Source organism: Pezoporus wallicus, unplaced genomic scaffold (assembly GCF_028554395.1).
Source record: "Pezoporus wallicus isolate ANWC-B61680 ecotype Strahan unplaced genomic scaffold, APGP_CSIRO_Pwel_v1 contig_5069, whole genome shotgun sequence".
Taxonomy (NCBI): domain Eukaryota; kingdom Metazoa; phylum Chordata; class Aves; order Psittaciformes; family Psittacidae; genus Pezoporus; species Pezoporus wallicus.
This window is the reverse complement of record NW_026642361.1, coordinates 9,165,640-9,188,381: the sequence shown is the minus strand read 5'-3', so window position 1 is coordinate 9,188,381 and position 22,742 is coordinate 9,165,640. Positions and strand designations below refer to the sequence as shown.

Genomic DNA, 22,742 nt, shown 5'->3' with positions numbered 1-22,742 from the left:
AACACTGCAAGGGATGGGGCAGCCACAGCTTCTCTGGGCACCCTGTGCCAGCACCTCAGCACCCTCACAGGGAAGAACTTCTGCCTTAGATCCAACCTGGACTTCCACTGTTTCAGTTTGAACCCGTTACCCCTTGTCCTGTTGCTACAGTCCCTGATGAACAGTCCCTCCAGCTTCCTCGTATCCCCCTTCAGACACTGGGATCTGCTCTGAGGTCTCCACGCAGCTTCTCAACCCATGTGAGGTTCCACAGTGCTGCTGGGCTCTTCTGGGGTTTCCCCTTGACTGCAGGGAGAATCCCAGTATGGGATTCTTGGAAGGAGCCCCAAAATCCTGTACATGGGGAGCTCATCCCTGGGGGATTCAGGCCGTCATCTCCTGCTCTGCGAGTCAGTGAGCACCCCACAACCAGTGGGGTGTCAGGAGGTGTTGCCATCACACCAAGCTTTGTTTCTCCATCTCGGAGCATTTCCAGCTACTCCAAACATGCCTGCATCCATCTTCTGCCCTTGGGAATAGGTCTGGAAGTGGGACCCCCCCAAGAGCAGGGAACAGAGGGCTCTTGGTGTTTCATCCCTCCTTGCAGGATGCAGTCCTTCATGGCAGATCCGGGCTGTTGCATCCCTGAAAATAGACTTTAAATGGCTGCTGGACACCATAGTGATGTTAATTTGACAGGAGAGCCGGAATTCCCTCGGCCTCTTGGGAATTCAAAGCCGCATTGGGGTTACTGGATGAGGAAGAGGTTGCTCAGCACCCCAGGGCATCAGCACCTGCTTTTGAGACATCCCACTTTTCACTGGAAACGAAAAGCTGGTTCATTTCCCCAGACCATATCTGCACCCAGCCTGCTGGGAAGAGGCACATTCCCATTGATTCTGGGATTCAAATCCCTGTCTCTACATCCCAGGAAGGAGAATGAGCACTTTACCCCTCCCCTCCTCACCAGCTCCCTGAAGATGTAGCTCCATCATTGACTTCCTCACTAATAGAACAACTTCCTCAGTGCACACCTTTAATTGAATGAGGCTAATTTGCTGTTGTTCATTAGCTCTTGAATGTCTGATGCCTCTCCCTCGGAGCCAGGGAATGCCAGGGCCAGCATCTGCAGCTCCCCATGGAGCTGTGCACCCCTTCCCTTGGCTGCAGCTGAGGATGCCCCACTAAGGCGATGGGGACGGTGCTGCTGTGGTCCAAGCTCGTGGCTTAAGAGCCCGTTTGAAACAAGCTGTATCTTTTAATGTGGCTGTGATTGGGGGTGTTGGATGGCTGTGGGATGTACTTAACATCCTTCTGCTAGATTGCTTTTTAATGTTTATTTGCAAAGCCTCCAACGGGTGCCCAAGTTCTTGAACGCCTTCCCAGGCCCATCTGCGGGGCCACTTCCCCTCTGCCATGAAACATCATTGTTACAGGCCAGCAAAGTGGGATTTAATGGTGGCTGACAGGGCAGTGGTTAAGGGCGGTATGTATTGGACACTAAATGTTTCTATTATCCCACTCCTGGCACAGCCCATTGCCTTTTACTTGTGTTGGGAATTGTGGAAGGCTTTTGCATTTTTCATCAGCATCACTACGATGCAGCCTCACTGAGGAATCAGCTCCAGCTCCTCCAGGATTATCATGATGCAGCCGTGGGTCCCGGCATGGGGAGGACACTGTCACTGGGGTACCTGTGCTGCTGGTCCCCTATTAGGGGTGATCCCGTATGGATGCAGACCCATGATGCGCCGAGGTTGCTGCTTGGTTTCTTTAAGGCAAATATTTGCTTTTGAGTGATGCTGTTGCTGCCGTGCTTGGAGAAGACGCTTTTAAGCACTTGAGTGCTGCTTCCAGGGCAGGCAATTCCTCTCTTCCCATTAATGCAGCTGCAGGGTTTTACACAAGGATCCCTTTGCTTGGGTAAGTCCCTGGCTAAACAGCAGCAGAGGAGCCCATCCAGAAGGGCAGCTCAGCAGTTTCTGCATGAGGAGGGTACTGGAGATGCTCGGAGAGATGCTCCAGCTTTGCTTTCCAAGCTCCCAAGGGATGCACCATCCAGCCCACCCATCCAGCCCATCCAAAGCTGCACTGTGATGGGTGCAAAGTGGGAGCATCTCTGAGCATCTCCCATACCCTCTTCATGCAGAGGCTGCTGAGCTGCTCTTTGGCATCAATGCAGGCACCTGAGCCCCTGGCACTGCATGGTGATGCCGGGACCACCGGGGCATTGCTGGTCTCTCCGTCATCCCCATTCCTGTGCTCTGGTGCTGTGCTGGACAGGATTAGGGGTTTAACAGCCTGTGCCAGATAGACACTTAAATAAGCAATAACTTTGGAGTTCGTTAGTGAGGATTAATTAGTGTTTGCACAGGGCTTTGCCTCTGCAGAGCAGCATTATTTATATTGAAGCTTCAACGTGACCTTGCTCAGGTTGGGAGATGCTCCTCGCATGGGTCCCTCCGGCTCTCACCATGGATGGGAGGGAGAGTGGAGCAAAGCCAGTGTGCCCCTGGGAAGCCACCCTGAGCATTTGCAAACAGGGAATGCTCGATGATCCCGGCAAGCAGAGCTTGCTGTGGGACACTGAAGTGGGTGTCCTTTGTTCAGAGCTGCTTGAATGGGGCTGGGGAACTGTATTCCTATCCAGTTCTAGGGGCAACAACAGAAGAGGACTGAACCTGTGCCATGTCTCATCCCCTTGGCTTTACTTCTCCTTCTTGGTGTGGTGGTTGTTGAGCAGAGCAGTGGCCATGTCTCTTTGGCACTGCCTTACAGCACTGGATGTGAAATGAGGACTCCCTTATCCCTGCTCTGCTGCTGCAAGGGGATGGGGTCATGGGTGCTGCTGTGGGATGCCTGGGGGGTGGATGCCCGGGTCCACATGGGGATGCTCCATGAGGAACAAGCAGCCCCGCTTGGAACCTGCTCCCGGCACCACAGCATTTATCCCATGGCTCAACTCCAGCCCTGGCACAGGGCTTGGAATTCTTCTGGCCCCATCTCAATAACGGGGATGCCTTCATCCCAGAGCACTTGCCAGGGAGGGGAACAGTGGGAATAATGCATCATCCTGCAGCGTGCCCAGACACAACCCAACTATGGGGCTCAGATGGAGCTGGCAGCATCATTAACCTTCCCTATGGAACCTCATGTTCCTGAGCAGGGCAGCCACCCATTGGTGGGGTTTCCCTCTGGCCATGCCATCCCCATGTGCTCAGCCAGGCTTTGTTTTGTAGGAGAAAGCTCTTTTCCTGCAGGAAATACAGCTTTGGGGTTGGCTAGCAGGCACCACATCCCACACTGCCCTCCACAGCTCCGTGCCAGCTTCGTCAAGCCGATCTCATTACATGCCAGGAAGCTTTTGCTATTGGGCTGATCCCTGGCAAGTGTAAAAGCTCTTTTCCAGCAGAAATCCCATCCCAGCCGTTCCTGTTCCCTGCCAGGCTCAGGACCTGCCCTTGCCCTGCCTGCAGAGGGGTTTTCAGGCGTTTCATGGAGCCTCCTTCGTGGTGCTGTGTGTGGGGATGCCCTTGCAGCATCCATTCCATTCCCATCACCAGGGCTGGCAGGGGCTGTGGCGCTGGGTGATGCAGGAGGAGGAGGGAACGGCTCCAAAGAGCAGGCTGGGAACGGCGTCAAGGACAATAAACTCTGTCAAAGCCTCATTCATTACAGAAGAATGCAGAGCGCCGGCAGCGTGGCTTTGTCTGCTCCCTCCCTCTCCCATCTGATTTCTCTCTTTCATTTCCTGATGCTTTTGCCTTATCTCCCTCTTTTCAGTGTATCCCTCCTGTCCCAGCTCTGTGTGCAGGGGGCTGTGCCTCACAGCACTGTGCTGGGGAGCAGCGATGTGCCAAGGGCTGTCCTCCGCCAACATGGACTGGGGAGCTCCCAGGGTTGGGTTGGGTTGAGTTGGGTTGGGTTACATTGCGTTGGGTTGTGTAGTGTTGAGTTGAGTGCTTGTGTTGCATCGGTTTGGGTTGGGTTGGGTTGCATTGGATTGCATTGGGTTGGCTTCTCGTCCTTCCCTCCTCCTCTTATATGTGGTTATGGACCCAAAACCACGACAGTGCCGGTTGAGCCAATCACAGAGTGTGTCCAAATCCCAGCACAGCATAGTGAGGGAGACAGATCTGCTGGGCAAAGCTGCATCACTCCCTCTGGGAATGATGCTGAGCAGTGGCAGCCCCTTGGCATCCCTTTCAAAGCCAAGTCCATCATGCCATCATGCCATGTGCTGCATCCAGGGGTGTTGGTGGTTCATGGGAGACAAGCCCTTTGGGGTGGTGGTGTCTCTGATACATTATCTTATATAGCTTACCAGGCTCACTGCTACCCATCCTGCTCCTCAACACCTCCTATGAAGCTCCATGGGGGTGCAGCCATGTGCTGCAGCTCGAGCTCTTCCCATTCCCAAATAGCTGCTGCTGTTTCCACTGGAAAACTCCCCTTTTTGCTAAGCCTTTGAAGGGATTTTATCGCTGCAAGAGATGCCACTTCCCTTGTCTGGGTCTCATCCTGCTCTTAATCACTGTGGACGATGAGCTTGTCTAAGAACAACTTCTTTGCAGGAGCCTGTGTGAACAGAGCCCATGTACCTGGTTCTCACAACTCTTACTTAATTCCAGAGCTCTTGGAGCTTTGTTTTACCCTCCCATGTGCAGTGGATGCAGGGAGGGGGTTCCATGCACCATGTTTTGGGAATGCGAGACCTTGGGATGCTTTCCTAAGTGAGTGGAGATCCCTGGGTAGTGCAGGGGATCCAGTGTTGAGCTGCCTGGCATGGGATGAGCAAGGCTGGTGAGAGGAGATGGGGTGCTTGGTGGGTGTGGTTGTCTCATTGGAGGGACCGTGGGTGTCCCCCCCATCCCAAATTCCCCGCCATCCCTTCCCGTGATGCTTCGGTGCAGAGATGCTCAGCTTGGTACCATGAGGTAGCTGCTGGCATGTCCTCATGGTGTTGGCCAGGGGCTCCACTTCGGGTTTTTGAAGCCAGGGCTGTGGTGATGCTCGGGGAGCCCACCTTGGGGTGCAGGAGCAAGATGGCACCCATGGGAGAAGGTGGTGGGTGCTGGGTGCATCACTTTTGGGGTGTCCAGGCTGTATCCCCGCAGTGATGCTCATCGCAGGGTGGTTTTAGAGGGGCTCTCCTGACTTGTGCTCTCTCTCTGACCGCCAATGCAGGACAAGAACAGGAAGCTGAGGCCGCTGTACGACATTCCCTACATGTTTGAAGCCCGCGAATTCCTGCGGAAGAAGCTCATTGGAAAGAAGGTATGGAAGGGATGAGGCTGGTGGCACAGGCGGGTGCTAGTGAAGGGTGGTGCTGCTTGTGCCAGTAGTGATCTAGGGGCTCTCAGTAGGGAATTACGTGGTGCACCCAAAGCTGGAGCACCCCTTGAGCTCCTCCTCGGAGGGGTTAGGTTCTCCCTTTCAGCTGCACCCACTTCCCAGGAATGCCGTGCCGCTGCGTCGCTTCACATTTTCCTTTGTTTTTCCTGGGTATATTCTTCTTGGGCTGGTTCAGAGCAATTCAGGGGGATGAAGACTATAATGTGCACTTCAGGACTGAAGCACATGCTCAGGATGCAATTCTCAAATGCTCATAAAATGGTCAAATGAAATCAATTTGCTCGGTGGCGAGGCTGCTCACTGCTGCTCATTGAGGACCATTTCCATGCCTAATTGCATCTTCCCATTGCAGAGCCCTGCTTCTATATTAGCAAAAAAAAGGGAAAAGGAAAAACATAGTAGCTCCTGAGACTTTCCTAATGGGAAGTCTGTCACTTGATGTAGTTGGAGGTGGCTGTGAGGATCATAGAGTCATAGAATCAATGACACTGGAAAAGCCCTTTAAGCTCATTCAGTCCAACCATTCCCCAGCACTGCCAAGGCCACCACTAACCCATGGCACTGAAGGCCTCGGCTACACGGTGTGTGAACACTTGCAGGGATGGTGACTCCAGCACTGCCCTGGGCAGCCTGTTCCAGTGCCTGAGCACCCTTTGGGGAAGGAATTGTTCCTCATCTCCATCTAAACCTGCCCTGGTGCAGCTTGAGGCCGTTTCCTCTTGTCCCATCCCTTGTTCCTTGGGAGCAGAGCCCAGCCCCCTCCTGGCTCCATCCTCCTGTCAGGCAGTTGTAGGGAGCGATGAGGTCCCCCCTGAGCCTTCTCTTCTCCAGACTGAACCCCCCAGGTCCCTCAGCCGTTCCCCATCACACTTGTGCTCCAGGCCCTGCACCAGCTCTGGCCCTTCTCCAGCACCTCAATGTCTCTCTTGCAGTGAGGACCCCAGAGCTGAACACAGGACTCGAGGTGCAGCCTCACCAGTGCCCAGTGCAGGGGCACAATCACTGCCCTGGCCCTGCTGCCGCACTGGTGCTGATACAGGCCAGGATGCTGATGGCTTCCTGGCTGCCTGGGCACAAGCTGCTCATGTTCAGCTCTATCAATCAGGTCCTTTTCCAAGGACGTTGCTGGGGCTTGTGAAAAGAGTTCTGGTCTCTGGAATGAGAACACAGTTGTTCTGGGGGGGAATCTTGGCTTTGTGTTGGGTGCACCCCAGCATGGTCCCAGTCCAAGCACTGCCAGCCACTCCAGTGCTGGTTCTCCTCCATCTACCGTCGCTCTGCGCCACTTGGTTGTTGCTCAACATCACCCTTTTCCTCCCCAAACCTCTTTGCATTCACACTTGCTGGAGCTTTGGGCAGTGTCTGGCTGCAGCCTGGGATGGGGATAACCCCTTGGTATTCATGGTGCTGCCTGTGCCATCCCGTGTTTCCCATAGAATCACAGAATCATGGAATGGTTTGGGTTGGAAAAGAACTTAAAGCTCATCCCGTTCCAGCCGCCTGTCACGGGCAGGGACACCTTCCACTAGACAATGTCACCCAAGGGCACTTCATGAGCTGCTGTGCTGGGAAGGAAGATGAGTGCCCTGCCTTCCTCCTGGGCGCTCCAGTGTGATGCTGCATCATGGGACAATGGGGATGCAGGATGAGGGACAGTCAGGAGCAGCCAGTGCCACATCCTCTATTGGGTCACCGAAGAGAGAAGGCGGACAGCAGCCAACTGACTGCCACTGGCCCCATGCCCAAAGCATGGTGGGGAGCCAGAGACCCCCAGAAATGGAACCAAAAAGGCCTTTTGGCTGCAGGTGCTGCCTGTTCCCTTTCCAAAGCTCCCCATAACCTTGCCAGGGTGTGCTCTGGGCTCCCGCCATGGCTCATCCGGCAGCTTTGGGAGCCTTTGATGTCTCCTCGTTTGCTTTCTAAATATTTCCTTTGTCAGCTCCACGTTTTTCACTTCAGATTAATTTGATGGGGGAAAGGGATGAGGAGAGAATGGAATCATCCTTCCCATTAATGATCAAACCAACCCCTCGAGCTTGTCAGTGTGCTCTGATGTGAAGCGACAGCCTTGCGCGGGGTGGCTTGCCCTTGCTGGCTCCCGGCGTGCTGGCAGCAGCGAGCTTTGCTGCAAGAATCCCTAAATCGCTCTTGTCCCACCCCCTGTTTAGGGAACAGACTTTTAGAGCCCAACCCAGCGCCTTTGGGGAGCTGCCTGCATGCAGGGAGATCAAATGGGGTGGGCTGGCACCCATGGGCAGTGCTGCCTGCGGTGTCGGCACGACCCTGGTACCCTGTGTGGTTGCAGGGGTGCCCTGGGGTGCCCTGCCTGTTCTGGGGAACCCTGCCCACTGTGATGACCCCTTGAGCCACTGCCCCACCACCAAGCACCTTCTGACCCCTTTCTCCTCCCCTCTTAGAATCATAGGATCATGGAATGGTTTGTGTTGGAAGGGACCTTACAGCTCATCCCATTCCAAATGGGCAGGGACACCTTCCACTAGAGCAGGTTGCTCCAAGCCCCTGTCTTCAACCTGGCCTTGAGCACTGCCAGGGATGGGGCAGCCACAGCTTCTCTGGGCACCCTGTGCCAGTGCCTCAGCACCCTCACAGGGAAGAAATTCTGCCTTAGATCGAACCTGAACTTCCCCTGTTTCAGTTTGAACCCATCCTATCACTACAGTCCCTCCCCAGCATCCTTTTAGGCCCCCTTCAGATACTGGAAGGCTGCTATGAGGTCTCCAAACAGCCTTCTCTTCTCCAGGCTGAGCAGCCCCAACTTTCTCAGCCTGTCTTCATACGGGAGGTGCTCCAGTCCCCTGATCATCCTCGTGGCCTCCTCTGGACTTGTTCCAACAGCTCCACGTCCTTCTTCATGGGTATCATGGCTGATGGGTGCTGTAACCCCAAGGAGTGATATATGTGGGAGTTGAGGTTTGAGGTCTGCCCAGTCCTGTCCCTATAGAACAGGGGGGACCCGGCTCAGAGCCACCTTCTGCCTTCCCACTGCTGCTGTTTCCAGGGCAGAGCTGGCAGGGCTGGGTGGTGTGAGCCGCTCCCGGCAGGATCTCTGCTGGCAGCTGCTCTGCACAGCGCCATTGATGAATGGAATATTGGGAATAATTAGGCCAGGAGGAGGGTTCGGTCTCGCTGCTGCTGCTTCATCAGCTGCTTCCTCAGCTGCAAGTGTTGTGTCTGCTTGGCTTGGCTGGGTCGGCCTGATGCCTGCACCCAGAGCTGCCTGTACCCAGAGCTGCTTGCTCCCAGAGCTGTCTGTACCCAGAGCTGCCTGCATCTCATGGGTGCTGTCCCTGCATGGTGGGACCCTCCTCGTGGGTGCTGTCCTTGCACCCTGTGGACCCTCTCCATGGGTGCTGCTTGGGCATGGTGGGGACCCTGACTGTGGGTGCTGTTTCTGTGCTCTGGGGACCCTCATGGGCACTGTCCCTGCACAGCAGTGACCTTGCCTGTTGGGTGCCCGGTGGCAGCTCTGCAGGGCTCGTGTGACACTAGAGGGAGCTGCACTTTAGGAATTGCGGAGCAGGGCAGTCCCCCCCCATCCCACCTCACCCCCCCCCCCCCCACCATCCCAACCCATCCCAGGGCAGCAGCACCCATCCCAGGCAGCAGGACCTGCCTGCCTGCAGCAGCCTGGGCTCCCCCTGCCCAGCTCCGGCTGCTGTGGTCCCAGCATGGGGGGGATGTGTTGGCAGCAAGGACAAAAGTCCTTTGACTGCAATGAGCTTCCTTGTCCTCAGCTGCCCTCTTGTCCTCATCCCTATGCTTCCCGGTGTGCTCCGGCTGTGCCGTGGGCACTGTGCCATCCTGGTGCAGGCAGGAATGCTGTCGTAGCAGCAGTGGTCAGGGTCAGACGCTTCCAAAAGCACCATCTTGGCACAATGGGATGCCAGAAGATCCCATGGTTCTGTCCCCTCTCCAGTTTTGGGGGTCATCACCACCTCTATCAGCTCCAGGCAGATGGAATTAACTGGTAATGCATCAGTCTTACTGCTGTGTGTTGCTCTCCCAGTATATCCAGCTGGGAAGGCCGCCCTGGTTCATGATACCATGTCCAGTCCCATCAGTGGGTGAGCAGTGGGAGTTTGGAGCAGCAGGATGGGCTTTGCCGTGGCTGCTTTTGGGGGTGACTGTGGGCATTGGCAGGGGAGCAGGCATACAGGGACCAGGCTGCAGGGGAAGGGCTGCAGTGAGAGGCATCAGCCCAGTCTCCCTCCCTGTGCTCCCTGCAAGGGAATTGAACCCTCCCAGTGACCTGGAGCAGTGGAATTTGCCTGCTGGCTCAGGATGAGCCCCACTGTGGATTTGATTCCCGTGGTGGAATCAATCCCTGGGCTCCGCATGGATGCTGTGCATCAATCCCACGCCGGGCAGGCACCGCCGTTAAGCAGCTTTTATTAATGACACCCATCGTGCAGGCAATTGAGTCGGGTCTAAATGGGTGCTCGAGGCCCTTTCCCTCATTAGCTGGAGGGGATTAATCACTTGGATGGAGGGAGACAGCACGAGATAACTCAGGGATAAATATTCGTTGTGCGCGGAAGCGATTCAGTATCATCCTTAAAGGCTGCTTTGCAGAGGGTGGGTGAAGGGAATGCTCACCCCAGAGTGTCAGAGCACCCACTGGGACCTGACATCCTGTTCCACTATGAATGTGGGGCTCTGCAGTGCAGCAGGGTGCCCCATCATTCGGATGGTGATGCTGGGGACCATGTGCTGGGGACCGCATCATTGGGACTGCAATGCTGGGGACCACATTGTTGGGATCATGGTGCTGGGGACCATGATGCTGGGGACCACATGGCAGTGACCACATTGGTGAGCATCCTGCTCCTGCATCCAAGTGGCTCTTGTGTGCAGGCTGTCACAGAGGGACACGGTGTTCCCGTGGCACAAGGGCTGATGCCACATGCTATCCCCTGTGTGTGCCATAGCCAGTCCCTGTGTTGTCAGGGGTTGCAACCATGCTGTGCACAGCTGTCCACAGATCGATGGGCAGGTTGTTCACTGGGGATGGGTGGGTTGGGCGTAGCTGGTGCCAAGGGACGGGGAGGAGGAGCGTGGCTTTTCCTCACCCTCCATCCCAACTTGCGCTGATTTATCTGCAAAGCTCCGGCTTAGTTTTAATGCCTGGGATTTGTTGGTGATGCAGCTCGGGGCTGGAGCCTCGTCAAAGGGAAGGCTGAGGCTGAACTGATCAAGCATCTCGTCCAGAGGAGCCCAAGAACACAAACCTGGCCCTCAGCAGAGCTGGGAGTGTGAGCTGGGGGCTTCCCTGCAGCTTCCCAATGTATCCATGTGTCCAGGCAGACAGCGTCACTCAGAGGCACCAGGATGCTTCCCAGGATGCTCATGTTGGGGTTGCCCAGTGCCAGCATTGCCGGAAGACTGGAGAGCGGGCCTGGGGGAAGCATTTCCCCTGGAGCATCCTCCCTGGCTCCATAGAGGGGAGGAAGCGGGGGGGGGGGGGGAGTTGCAGAGTTCTGTGGATTTGCACAGACTTGGGCTCATTTTTGCACTGTTGGGCAATTTCTTGCTGGGTGTCACTGGCAGCTGCAGAGTCAGGGAGAGCTGCACAGCACAGCACGAACTGGAATGGGCACAGCACAGCCAGGAGTGCACGGACAATCCCACTTTCTGCAGAGCAGTGCAGCTGGGAGGGAGCTCATGGAATCATAGAATAATTTGGGTTGAAGGGACCTTAAAGCTCCTCCAGCTCCAAGCCCCTGCCACGGGCAGGGACACCTTCCACTAGAGCAGGTTGCTCCAAGCCCCTGTGTCCAGCCTGGCCTTGAACACTGCCAGGGATGGGGCAGCCACAGCTTCTCTGGGCACCCTGTGCCAGCGCCTCAGCACCCTCACAGGGAAGAACTGCTGCCTAAGAGCTCATCTCAGTCTCCCTTCTGGCAGGTTAAAGCCATTCCCCTTGTCCTGTCCCTACAGGCCCTTGTTTCTTGTAGCACTTTTAGGCACTGGAGCTGCCCTAAGTTCTCCCCAGAGCAGAGGGGGAGAATCCCCTCCCTGAACTGCTGCTCACTCTCCAGGGTCCCAGCCCATGTGCAGGTCCGTGCCCTTGTCCTTACTGAACTCCATCAGCTGGGAGTGCTTTGCCGTGCGCTGCTCCCAAGCCTCCCGGCTCTGCAGCCTGTGAAGCTGGAGAGGATATTCCCGTTGCAAGTCTTCCTGGGAACTCTCTGCTCCCCAGTGCTGAAACCGGGAGGGAACTTCTCCTGCCTGTGTTCTGCTTGGAATAAGCATTTCATGCAGCTGCAGGCAAGCAGGAGGGGGGAACTGTGCCGGCACGCTCCGCTCCAGGTGCTGCAGTGGCTGGAATGGCTCCTCTGGGAGCAAATGTGATTGTTCCGGGTGCAATGACCAGGAATTCGGGATCGGTTCCTCTCTGTGCAGCGCTTTTCCTCCTCCTGATCTTCCCCAAACGGCTCTGCCGGGCATTCCCATTGCCAGGCTGCGGCTCCAGGCTGCGACTCCAGCACAGCCTGGCACAGCAAGGTCAGTCCTACCCCGGGGCTGCTCGCTGGGCTGGGCTCAGCCAGGCTGGGCTTGGCTGCAGGGCTTCGAGCTGCTGTATGCGATGGGAAGCAGCAGTGAGCCCTGCTGCTCCCGCAGGCTCCGCTTTGGGCAGTGGTTGAGGCTCTGCAGGCTCCGTTCCTCGCAGCGTGGTGGCTCAGAGCATTCCCTGCACCACATCCCAGGCTCTTGCCATGCTTTCGAGGAGGGACTGATGGGAGGATATGGGGGAAGGGCTCAGTGAAGGTGGAAGCAAACCAAGCAGGCTTCTGCATTCTATTCCATACTCAAACCTTGCAACGGGATACAGGGTGAGGTGGGGCTGAGCCGGCACATACGCCCCTTGGAAAGGAAATTCCCAGTCTGGAGATGCTGGATCATTCCCCTTGGGTTCTGCAGGCCCCATTGCACCTCCTGCATTCCCTCACACTGCCAGGAGCTGCAGCTCAAGGTGCAGAGCAGCCAGGGATGCAGGACCTGCTGTGCAGCCCCATCCTCCCTCATGCATCTCTTACTTCACTTGAGCTGATGCCATCACCCTCTGCTCTGCTCCAGGACCCTGTGTGCCGGAGCGTGGCACATAGAATCATTGAATAAACCAGGTGGGAAAAGCTCTTTAAGCTCATCCAGTCCAACCATTCCCCAGCACTGCCAAAGCCACCATTAACCCATGGCACTGAGGCCTTGGCTACACGGTGTGTGAACACTTGCAGGGATGGTGACTCCAGCACTGCCCTGGGCAGCCTGTTCCAGTGCCTGAGCACCCTTTGGGGAAGGAATTGTTCCTCATCTCCATCTAAACCTGCCCTGGTGCAGCTTGAGGCCATTTCCTCTTGTCCCATCCCTTGTTCCTTGGGAGCAGAGCCCAGCCCCCTCCTGGCTCCATCCTCCTGTCAGGCAGTTGTAGGGAGCGACGAGGTACCCCTGAGCCTTCTCTTCTCCAGACTGAACCCCCCAGGTCCCTCAGCCGTTCCCCATCACACTTGTGCTCCAGGCCCTGCACCAGCTCTGGCCCTGCTCCAGCACCTCAATGTCTCTCTTGCAGTGAGGGGCCCAGAGCTGAACACAGGATTCGAGGTGCAGCCTCACCAGTGCCCAGTGCAGGGGCACAATCACTGCCCTGGCCCTGCTGCCGCACTGGTGCTGATACAGGCCAGGATGCTGGTAGCTTTGCTATGAGCAGTTTCCAGCCACTCTTCCCCAAGCCAGGAGCGTTGTATGGCGTTGTAGCCCATATGCAGGACCTGGCACATCTGGACCCTGCTGGTGTCCTGCGCTGTGGCTGCAGAGCTTTCCCTTAGGGAATCATTCCTGGGGCAGCACCCCAAGTTCAGTCCCAGCACCAGGCTTGGGTGACTAGGATGCTTTATCCTGGGTCCATCCTCTCCTGTGTAACATTGCTTGATCTGCAGGACCTGACATCTGCACCCGCCGGGGTGCTGGGGATGATTTCCCATCCTATGGGGGTGGCTTTGCCACCCCAGCATGGCACAGCACAGCGTGGCTGCCCTGGGGTCAGCAGTGCAGCTCTGGGGCTTGGCATCAAGTGCCTAAACCCATGTTCCTCCTACATCAGCCACGCTGGAGGAGATGAGGGTGCAGGCAGAGCCCACGGGTTCCCTTCATCATCATCATCCCTGCTGGTCCTGGTTGCATCCCTGAGGAGGGGAGAGCAGGAATAGGGAAGCTCAGGCTGTGGGACAGCCCCAGGTCCCTCCTGCAGCCCCTGCTGGTGCTGAGAGCGCCAGCGTGTGACGGTGTCACCGAGTGGGTGCAGGGTGGGTGCATATGGCAGGGGTGGGTGGCAGACCAGACTTCTCTGCTATACTTAGTGCCTGGAACGCCCGCGGATCTCCCAGCCCTGTGTCGTCACACACTCACAGGGACTATTTTTACCTCCCCTGCGAGCTCGTGCTGGGGGTCAGGGCTGTGAAAGGGAGATGGTTCCATCCTTCCCGATGCAGATGACAGGAGGATGCTCCTGCCTGTGAGCACCAGGCTGGCCCGTGAGCTGGGGAGCACGTGGTGGGGACCACATCATTGAGACCCTGATGCCAGGGACCACATCTTTGGGACCATAATGCTGAGGACCACATCTTTGGGACCGTGATGCTGGAGACCATGTGCTAGGGACCATATCTTTGGGATCATGATATGTGGCCAGGGACCACATCACTGGGACTATGATGCTGGGGACCACATGCTGGAGACCGCATCACTAGGACCGTGATGTTGGGTACCACGTCGTTTGGATCGTGACAATGGGGACCACATCACTGGGACCAAGATGCTGGGGACCACGTGCCAGTCACCCCACACTGGTGACCATGTCCCAGTCCCCACATGGCAGGGACATGATACTTGGCACCCTGGGAACCATTCCTCCTCCTCCTCTTCTTTCTCCAGCCATGGGGGTGAGCTTGGGTTTTTGGTAGCACTGGCCCTGAGCTTCCCAGGATTGTGTCCTCCCTTCACGCCCTCATGCCAGAGCTACAGGCACAGGGCGCATGGGGACAGGGACATGGACAGACACCATGGTGATGGGCGACGGGTGGGTGGCAGTGGCCGCGGTGACTGCACAAAGCAGCCTGCTCTCTGTGGTGCCATTCTTCTCCCAGCTCCTCCAGGGAGCAGCGCTGGAGCAGTGATCTAATTCCCACTGACTGCAGGTGACCTTGGCAACCCGCCCATGGGCATCCCTGACCTGTGCCGGCTGGCTCCGGGGGTAGCAGGAGCCCACTGTGGGTCCTGTGGGTGCTGGGAGCCGCGGGTGCCTCCCCTGTGCTGTTGGGTGCCTGCAGATGGGTGATGCTGGGCTCAGCACGGGCACAGTGGAGGTTTATGGGCTGGGTGTGGGAGTCCAAAGGGCAGCCCCAGAGCTGATGCTGCTGCTCACAGTGTCCCCCGGGGGTCTGGGTCTGTTATGGCTGAAAGTTGTGAGGAGAGGATGAGTTGGGATGTGCTGCTTCCGGAGCTGGGGTGTACGGCTGCAGAGGTGCCCAGGATGGGTATGGGGTGCAGGAGATGGGGTGCAGGAGGTGCCCAAGATGGGACTTGAGGTGCAGGAGGTGTCCAAGCCAGGGCTGGGGGTGCAGGAGGTGCCTGAGTAATTTTTGGGGGTGCAGGAGATGTGGGATGTGCCCAAATGGGGCTGATGCAGGAAATGCCTGAGCTGGGACTGGAGATGCAGAAGATGCTGGGGGTGCAGGAAGTGCCCTTGCTGGGACTGTGGATCCTCTCTGGTGTTGATTTTCCACTGATGAAAACACTTCCAAGGCGAGCATTATCAAGCTGCCTGCCAAATGCTTCCAACCCCAGTGGTTTGGTGCTCCCAATGCTCCCGATGCTTCCAGCCCGGTGCTGCCCATGCTCCCAATGCTGCCAGTGTTTCCAGCTCTGTTGCTTTCAATGTTTCCAGCCCTGGACGAAGCCCTTTTGCTGCAGGGGGATCAATGTGGGAACACGGCTCCTTGATCAAATCCAGGGATCCAGCTGCACCACGAAGGCCTGAAGCAGGATGGAAATGCCGATTGCTTGTAGTGGGCTCTGGAATGTGGTGCCCAGAGCTGCTGGGGGATGATGCTGAGGGGCCATGGTGCTGGTCCCTCATCTCCCCATGGGCATTTCTGTGTCCACCAGCTTATCCTAGCACTCCTGCAGCAGGAGGTGCAGTTTTCCATCAGGAGTCAGGACTTTGGTCCCAAAATGCCAAAACATTTTCCAACCCAGCTTCTGCATCCTGCTGGATGATGCTGATGCCATCTGACAGCTATGGAGCTGTGCTTCCATCTACCTGCAGCTCCCCTGCTAGAGGCCATAATGGGATTATCCATGCACCAGAGCTGGCTGCAGCTCACCAGCATTCCCAGCCTGAGCCAGAGTGCCCCCGGCAGCACAATGCTGGTGCCAGGAACCTGGAATTACAGCTTGGCCTCCCTGGGAGGCTCCTGGTTCAACGTGTCTGTTCCTGTGTGTCAGATGCTGCTTCGCTGGTGGCACCACCAGTGCCAGCAACTGGTTGACAAAAGGCTCCTTTACCAGGGCAGAGGAAGGATGCTGTCAGCAAGGATTTTGGGATAGTGGGAGGATTGGGAGCCCCCTGGCTGGATGTTCTGACCCCATTCCCATTGTGTCTTGCCCAGGTAAACGTGACTGTGGATTACATCCGACCTGCCAGCAGTGCCACTGAGACTGTGCCTGCCTTCTCTGAGCGCACATGTGCCACCGTCTCCATCGGAGGAATGTAAGTGTTGCCCTGGGGAACCAGGAACAGCATTCCATGGGGATACGAGGGATGGCGGGTGGCTCATCCTCACCACAGAGGTACACAGTGCTGGTGGCTGGATGGTGGGATCCCATGGACCCCCAGCTCCAGCAGTTTGGGGTGCTGGGGAGCAGTATGGCTAGTGGGATGCTTTGGAGCAACCATCCTCCCCTCTCTATATCCCGGGATGTCTCCTCTCCTATGGGACATCACCTCCCCATGACATGGTGCAGCGGTGTGGGCTCTGCCAGAGCATTCCCCTCACCATGCTTTGGTGGCTTTCCTCCCCTGGAACACTGGGGTGCTCAGTTCCTCTGGCATATCTTTATGGATACCTCGTGCCAGTATGGTGCACATCCAGGTGGCAGCAGCTTCCGGGAGCTGTCGGGATGATTTGTCAGAGGGTGTTTGGTTTCTTTCTTCCTTTCCTGGCTTTTCCCTTCCGCGGAGCAGCTATTTTGGAAAGGACCCAAAGTGCTGCAGCGCTCACTGCGCTTTTCCTTCCCCTGAATCCTGCCTCTGGGAATGCTGTGGAGCATCGAGCTGCATGGGGGGGATGTGGCTCTATGAAGCATGGGAAGCTGGAAAGCTCTCTAATTAAGGCACTCCTGGAATGACCTTTGGTGATGCTTAGCTCATGAATGGGGTTAATTTCCATTTCAGTGCAATGGAGATCATAGAATCATGGAATGGTTTGGGTTGGAAAGGACCTTAAGATCATCCAATTCCAACCCCCTTGCTATGGGCGGGGATGCAGATCCAGCCAGGTCATGCTGGAATGCTGCTCCTGGGATGAATCCATGGCAGTGGGAGCCTAAAGGGCTTTCCTGGATGGATACATGGCACGATGGAACCCAGTGGAGCAGCCCAGCTGCCTGCACCAGCTTTAAACCCACCCAGTTTATTCAGTGCTGCTTTATCCCTATGGAGCTGATTCTCCAGCCGAGGGTGTTTCACTGGATTTTGGGAAGGGACATCCCTGCCACTGTGTTTTAGGGCTGTCTGGAGGAAGATGAGGTCTTGGATCGTCGATGATGCCCAAGGAGGGGCCTGTGCAGTGCTAAACCCACCAGCCTCCCCCCATGCCAGCTCCTGGCATCGCTTGCGCCATGCCCAGCGCAGTGGAGGGGCTGGATTCCCCATCTCCGGAGCATCATTCCAAATGCTGCTGCCTGCTCGCAGCATCTCTAGCTGCAAATTGCTTCCAAATAGCTCCCAAAATGCACCCCTGTTTCGGAAGGAGCCCTAAGGTGAACTTGCAGGTGAATTCATTGTCCTCATCAGGTGATGGAGGTCATGGGAGCATCTCTATGGGGCATGACGTGGGGCAGCCCCCTTGCTCCCATCTGCCCACAGGGTCCTTTGGTGTAACAGAGCAGGGTCTGTGCCTAGCTGGGAAGAAAGCCTGGCTTGTCCTCCTGGCATCTGGGCTGGGCTGAGCCTGCTTGGAATGCTGAGCACGCCGGCAGCTGCTGGGATGGGCAGGACGCTAATCCCAGCCTGGCTTTGGAGCCTTCAGGCCCTGGTTCCTCTGCGCTGGTGCAGCGCAGGCAGATGTTGGTCCTGCGGCTCCTGCCTGCTCCACAGGTAACGGGGCCAGCAGCAGTGGTGGCACCTCCCTGTCCCCAGGCAGGGCAGGGGGACAATGTCCACCCATGGAGGTGGCCCCCAGCACAGGAGGGTTTGCAGGGGGCAGCCCCTGCTTCCAGTTTAAAGCACTGTGAGCATGAGCAGCTTGGGGCACAAAGCCAGCTTTCCCTGCCTGATCCCTGCCTGTATCCCTGCCTGATGACTGCATCCCTGCTGTATCCCTGTTTGTATCCCTGCCTGATCCCTGCCTGGATCCCTGCCTGGTCCCTGACAGCATCCCTGCTGTACCCCTGCCTATATCCCTGCTCATATTCCTGCGCAAATCCCTGCCTGTATTCCTGCCTGTATCCTTGCCTGTATCCCTGCCAGCTCCCTGGCTGCAGTGCCTGACTAGGTGCATCCAAGCTGGCTGCCCTCACTGGGTCCATGGTGCTTCTCCTTTCACTCTCCCTGATATTTTCTGCTTGGTTCCTGGCTCGGGAATGACAGTGCCTGCCCAGCTCTGCCCGATGCCCGCGTGCCGCAGCCCTCCCCATCCCATTCCCGTGTGCCGGTGCCTTGTCAGCATTTCCCAGCGCTGCTGCTCCCGGCTCGTGTTTTCCTGCTGAGCACAGGTAAGGTCAGAGGATTGTGCTCAAGCTGTCACAACAAAGCTGTGCTGACATGGAAAACAGGGAAGGGGATGGGGCTGGAGGAGAAAGCAGCTTCCAGGACATCCAGGGCCCTGTGGGCAGCTCCAGAGCTGCTCTGGGATGGTTCATCCCACCATGGGTGCTGGTGGGAGCACCCTGAGCATGATTAATGCAGAGGCACCCACAGAGTGGTGCCAGAAGGACCCCGAGATGATGGGGCTGTGACTAGTGGGAGTGGGAGCACGTGAGAGCTCCAGGTTCACACCAGCCTTTGCTCTTTGGGAAGTCTGTGGCATCCCACAGCATCCTGCAGCATCCTATTGCATCCTGCAGCATCCCACTGCATCCCAGAGCATCCCACGGCATCCCATTACATGCCACAGCATCCTACTGTATCCCAGAGCATCCCAGAGCATCCTACAGCATTCCATAGCATCCTGCAGCATCCCTCAGCATCCCACAACATTCCACATCAGCCCATATCATCCCACAGTGTCAAACAGTATCCTACAGCATCCTATAGCAACCTGTAGCAGAGTGCAAGATGGACACCCACTGCAGGGTGCAGTTGATGGGCCTCCATTGCAGGGTGCAGGATAATGGGCTCCCATTGCAGGGAGCAGGATAAACACCCATTCCAGGGTGCAGGATGGTGGTTTCCCATTGCAGGGTGCAAGCCATGCACCCACTGCAGGGTGGTGCATTTTGGTGCTGATTAGGCACCGACAGCATATTTTGGTGCTGCCCCCTCTGGCCATGGCACATGGTCCTGGTGTGGGGCTGGATTTGGCACTGCTGATCCCTGCCAGGAGCAGCTGTGGTGGGGAAAACACTGCTTAAAAGCCACCTTTGGGGAATTTTGGGGTGGAAAAGTGGGAAATGAGTTGGGGGGGGAGCTGCAAACACCCACTTTCTCCTTGCTTGTCTTTTAAGTGGGAAAATCCTTCATTTCATGGCCTAATAGGATTTTTTCCTGCAGCAAAGAGCTTTTCATCCACGTTTCCATATTCCCAGACTTTAATCTGGGCTTAAGTGGGGGATGCAGCTTTCCTGTGTGCTGCAGCTCCAGCTCCTCTCCCAAAGTGCTCTTAGTTGGATCCAGGGGGAAGGGCTGCGGTTGTGCCTGTGCAGGGGCTGTGGGGAAAGGAGCAGGATGATTAATTCTCCATCAGGGAATCTCTTCCTGAAGCTGTTATCCCAGCTCTCCTCTTCCTCATCCTCCTTCTGGCAGCAGCAGGGGGGTGGTTTGGATGCAGTGCACCCATCACTGTGCTCCCATCATGCTTCCCTGGGTGCCCAGCATCCCACTGAGTGCCAGGATCAGCCCCCGTGGGTAGAGCTGGGAATTCTGAGCCTTAAAAAGTCTAAAATGGGAAAGAATTGGGGTCATCCCAGAATTTGCAGCTATGGGGGCAGTCTGGGTGCTGGAAGGGGCAGACAGGAGCAGGATGATGGGATCCCATTTCAGTCCGCAGAATGGTGGGATCCCTTTGCAGGGTGCAGGATAGGCTTCCGTTGGCAGGGTGCAGGATGATGGAATTCCAATGCAGGGTGCAGGATGGGCTCCCATTCCAGGGTGCGGAATGATGGGCATGGGGCTGCTTTTACTCCTTGTGTCTCTCTCCTCATCCCAAAATCTGGGTTATGATCCTGACCTTCTGCTACATGCTCCCATGCACTGGTGCCAAGCTCTGGGAAGCACCCAGTGAGTGATGGAGCCAGGACCCAGCCAGATCACGGGTGACAGGGAGTTGAATTCCGTTGCCAAAAGCTGGAGGACCACTAGTCCTGGGGGATGCTGCTGTTCCCAGGGATGCTCTGGCAGCCAAAAGCCGTCAGATGCATGCTTCCCCTTCCATGTGGAAACGCAGCCTGGCTTCCCGGGGTGGAAAGCTGTAATCCCAGATTGGCTTCATCCCCAGAGCAGCCGGGATCCCAGGGGTCTGAAGCTGGGAAGAGCCTGCCAGCACTTTGCTGCTTGCAGTGGATCCATGCGCGGCACGGTACCTGCGTGGGATGCGGTGCCAGGGCAAAGCTGGGCCCGTGCCCAGGAGCCGGGGAGGAATTTGCAGCCGGAGCCTCTGGAAAAGGACCAAATCTTGCTAGTGCTTCACAAGCTGCTCCCTCCTACGGGGAGGAGGTGGCTGCCACCAGCCTGGGCCCCGGAGCTGGGCCACTGACGGTGCCTGGCTGAGGCTTGGCAAAGCTCGGAGCGTGTCCTGGCACTGGCAGGGAGCCGGCAGGGATCCGGCTGGGATCCGGCAGGGCAGCTGGGAGCACTGGGACTTGGAGTTAAGCCACTCACAGCCTTAAATGTGCAACCGGGCGCTGCTGCCCCTGATCCATACAGATTCAATGCAGTGCGATCAGACCTGGGGGGGATTTCATAGGAGCATGGAATGGTTTGGGTTGGAAGGGACCTTAAAGCTCATTCAGCTTCAACCCCCTGCCATGGGCAGGGACATCTTCCACTAGAGCAGGTTTCTCCAAGCCCCGTCTAACCTGGCCCTCAACACTGCCAGGGATGGGAACCCCCAAGTCCTTCTCCTCAGGCTGCTCCATCCCATCTCCCCCAGCCTGTGTCTGTGCTTGTCCTTCCATAATTTAGCCAAGCTTCCCAAATAAAGCACCACCAGCGTCACTGCTGGTGAGAAGAGGATGAGGGGTGGATGAAGGGGCAGATCCTGGTGCCTCCACTGCCATTCCCATGGCTCTCTGTGCTCAGAGGCTCAGCTAATCTGCTCCAGAACTGGGATTTGTTTCCTTCCCATTTGGCTCAGCCGGTGCTGCGGCTGCAGAGGGGGTTGAATATCAGGTTTTGAATGATCCTTCCCTGATCCTGATATCCTGGGATTTAAATGGCTGCCCTCTGACCAGTGGAAGTGATGAAAACTGATTTCAGGCATGTTGGATGCTTGTGGAGTCTAGAGCCAGGAATAGCTCCTTATCCGCTGGGAGCAGAGGGGATTGAAGTGCTGGGGGATGGGACAGGGGTAGGCATGGACACTGGGATGGGAGCAGGATGAGGATGGCATAGGAGAGGGATGCAGCTGGATGCAGACTGGGATGCATCAGGATGGGGAGTGGGTTGAAGCTGTGATGGGGAGTGGAATGCAACTGGATGGGGAGCAGGATGTGGCTGGATGCAGAGTGGGATGCGGCTGGACTGGGAGAGAGATGCTGCTTGGATAGGGAGCGGGATGAAGCTCAGATGGGGAGCAGGGTGCAACTGGGATGGGAGCAGAATGAAATGGGATGGGGGCAGGATGCAGCTGGATGAAGAGCAGGATGAAGTTGTGATGGAGAGCAGGATGTGGCTGATGTAGGGATGGGGATGTGGCTGGAATGCGGAGCAGGATGAAGCTGTGATGGGGAGCAGGATGAAGCTGTGATGGGGAGGGGAAGATATCTGTATGGAGAGTGGAATGCGGCTGGGATGGGGAGGGGAATATGGCTGTATGGAGAGTGGAGTGCAGCTGAGACAGGAGCAGGATGAAGCTGGGATGGGGAGTGTGGCTGGATGGATGCGGGAATGTGGCTGGTGCCCGGTGCTGGAGCTGTGCAGGATCATGGCCACTCAGAGCAGGGAAACTGAGGCATCCAGACACTGCATCATCCCTGTGGCCACCCAGAACCTTCAATTTGCTCCCAGTCCCCACCAACCATGGGAACATCCCCTCTTGCAGAGCCCATTGGGAACCAAACATTTCCTATGCACATCCCAAGCCCATCCCAGCTCCTTTAGGACCCGGCAGCGCGGTGGGAGCGAATGCTGGCAATTTTCCTTGTCTTATAAAAGCCATAACCATGATATTGCTGAATAAATGAAGCCATCAAACGAGGTGGCAACAGGATTATAGCACTTCACAAGTGTTGGGGGCAGAATAAAACGCTCCCTTCAGCGAGCAGACGGAGCACTTGGAGCACAATTGGTTCCTGATGCTTCCCATGGTGGGTTTTAATCTCCTTTTGCTCTTCCCATATCCCGCCCCGCTTGCTCCCTTCCCCAGAATGGGGCTTGGATGAGGATGAAGCTGCTTCCTCCGGATGATGCAAACTGAGCGGGGGGTGATGGGATACCCAGCCCAAATCCAGTGTGAGGATGGGAATTCCATCAGGGCTGGGGAGCTACTGCCTGTTCCCAAGCCCCAGATGGGGACGTGGGACACAAGGGGTGTCCCATGCCTGTGCTTATGTGGGATGTGACGGGAAGGAGCCCATCACACTGCAGTGGGGAATGTGTCACAAATGTGTAGCTCCTGTACATGGCTAATGGGATGGAGGTGATATTTCTGGGTGCAGCACCCCGAGCTTACCAGCACCTTTTGCTCACCAGGCACCTCTTGCAGATCTGCCCATCTTTGCCTCTCTCCTCCATA

The 22,742-nt window shown here is 56.7% G+C and overlaps 1 protein-coding gene across 1 annotated transcript in view; it reads left to right on the top strand.

Annotated features, from left to right (window-relative positions):
• The window catches only part of SND1 (staphylococcal nuclease and tudor domain containing 1), a 99,751-nt gene that overhangs the window by 40,297 nt on the left and 36,712 nt on the right, over positions 1-22,742 (top strand). Inside the window, exons 12-13 of the mRNA XM_057429359.1 lie at positions 5,167-5,256; positions 16,020-16,120. Coding sequence (XP_057285342.1) covers positions 5,167-5,256; positions 16,020-16,120 — 191 coding nt within the window. The remainder of the gene's footprint in view (positions 1-5,166; positions 5,257-16,019; positions 16,121-22,742) is intronic.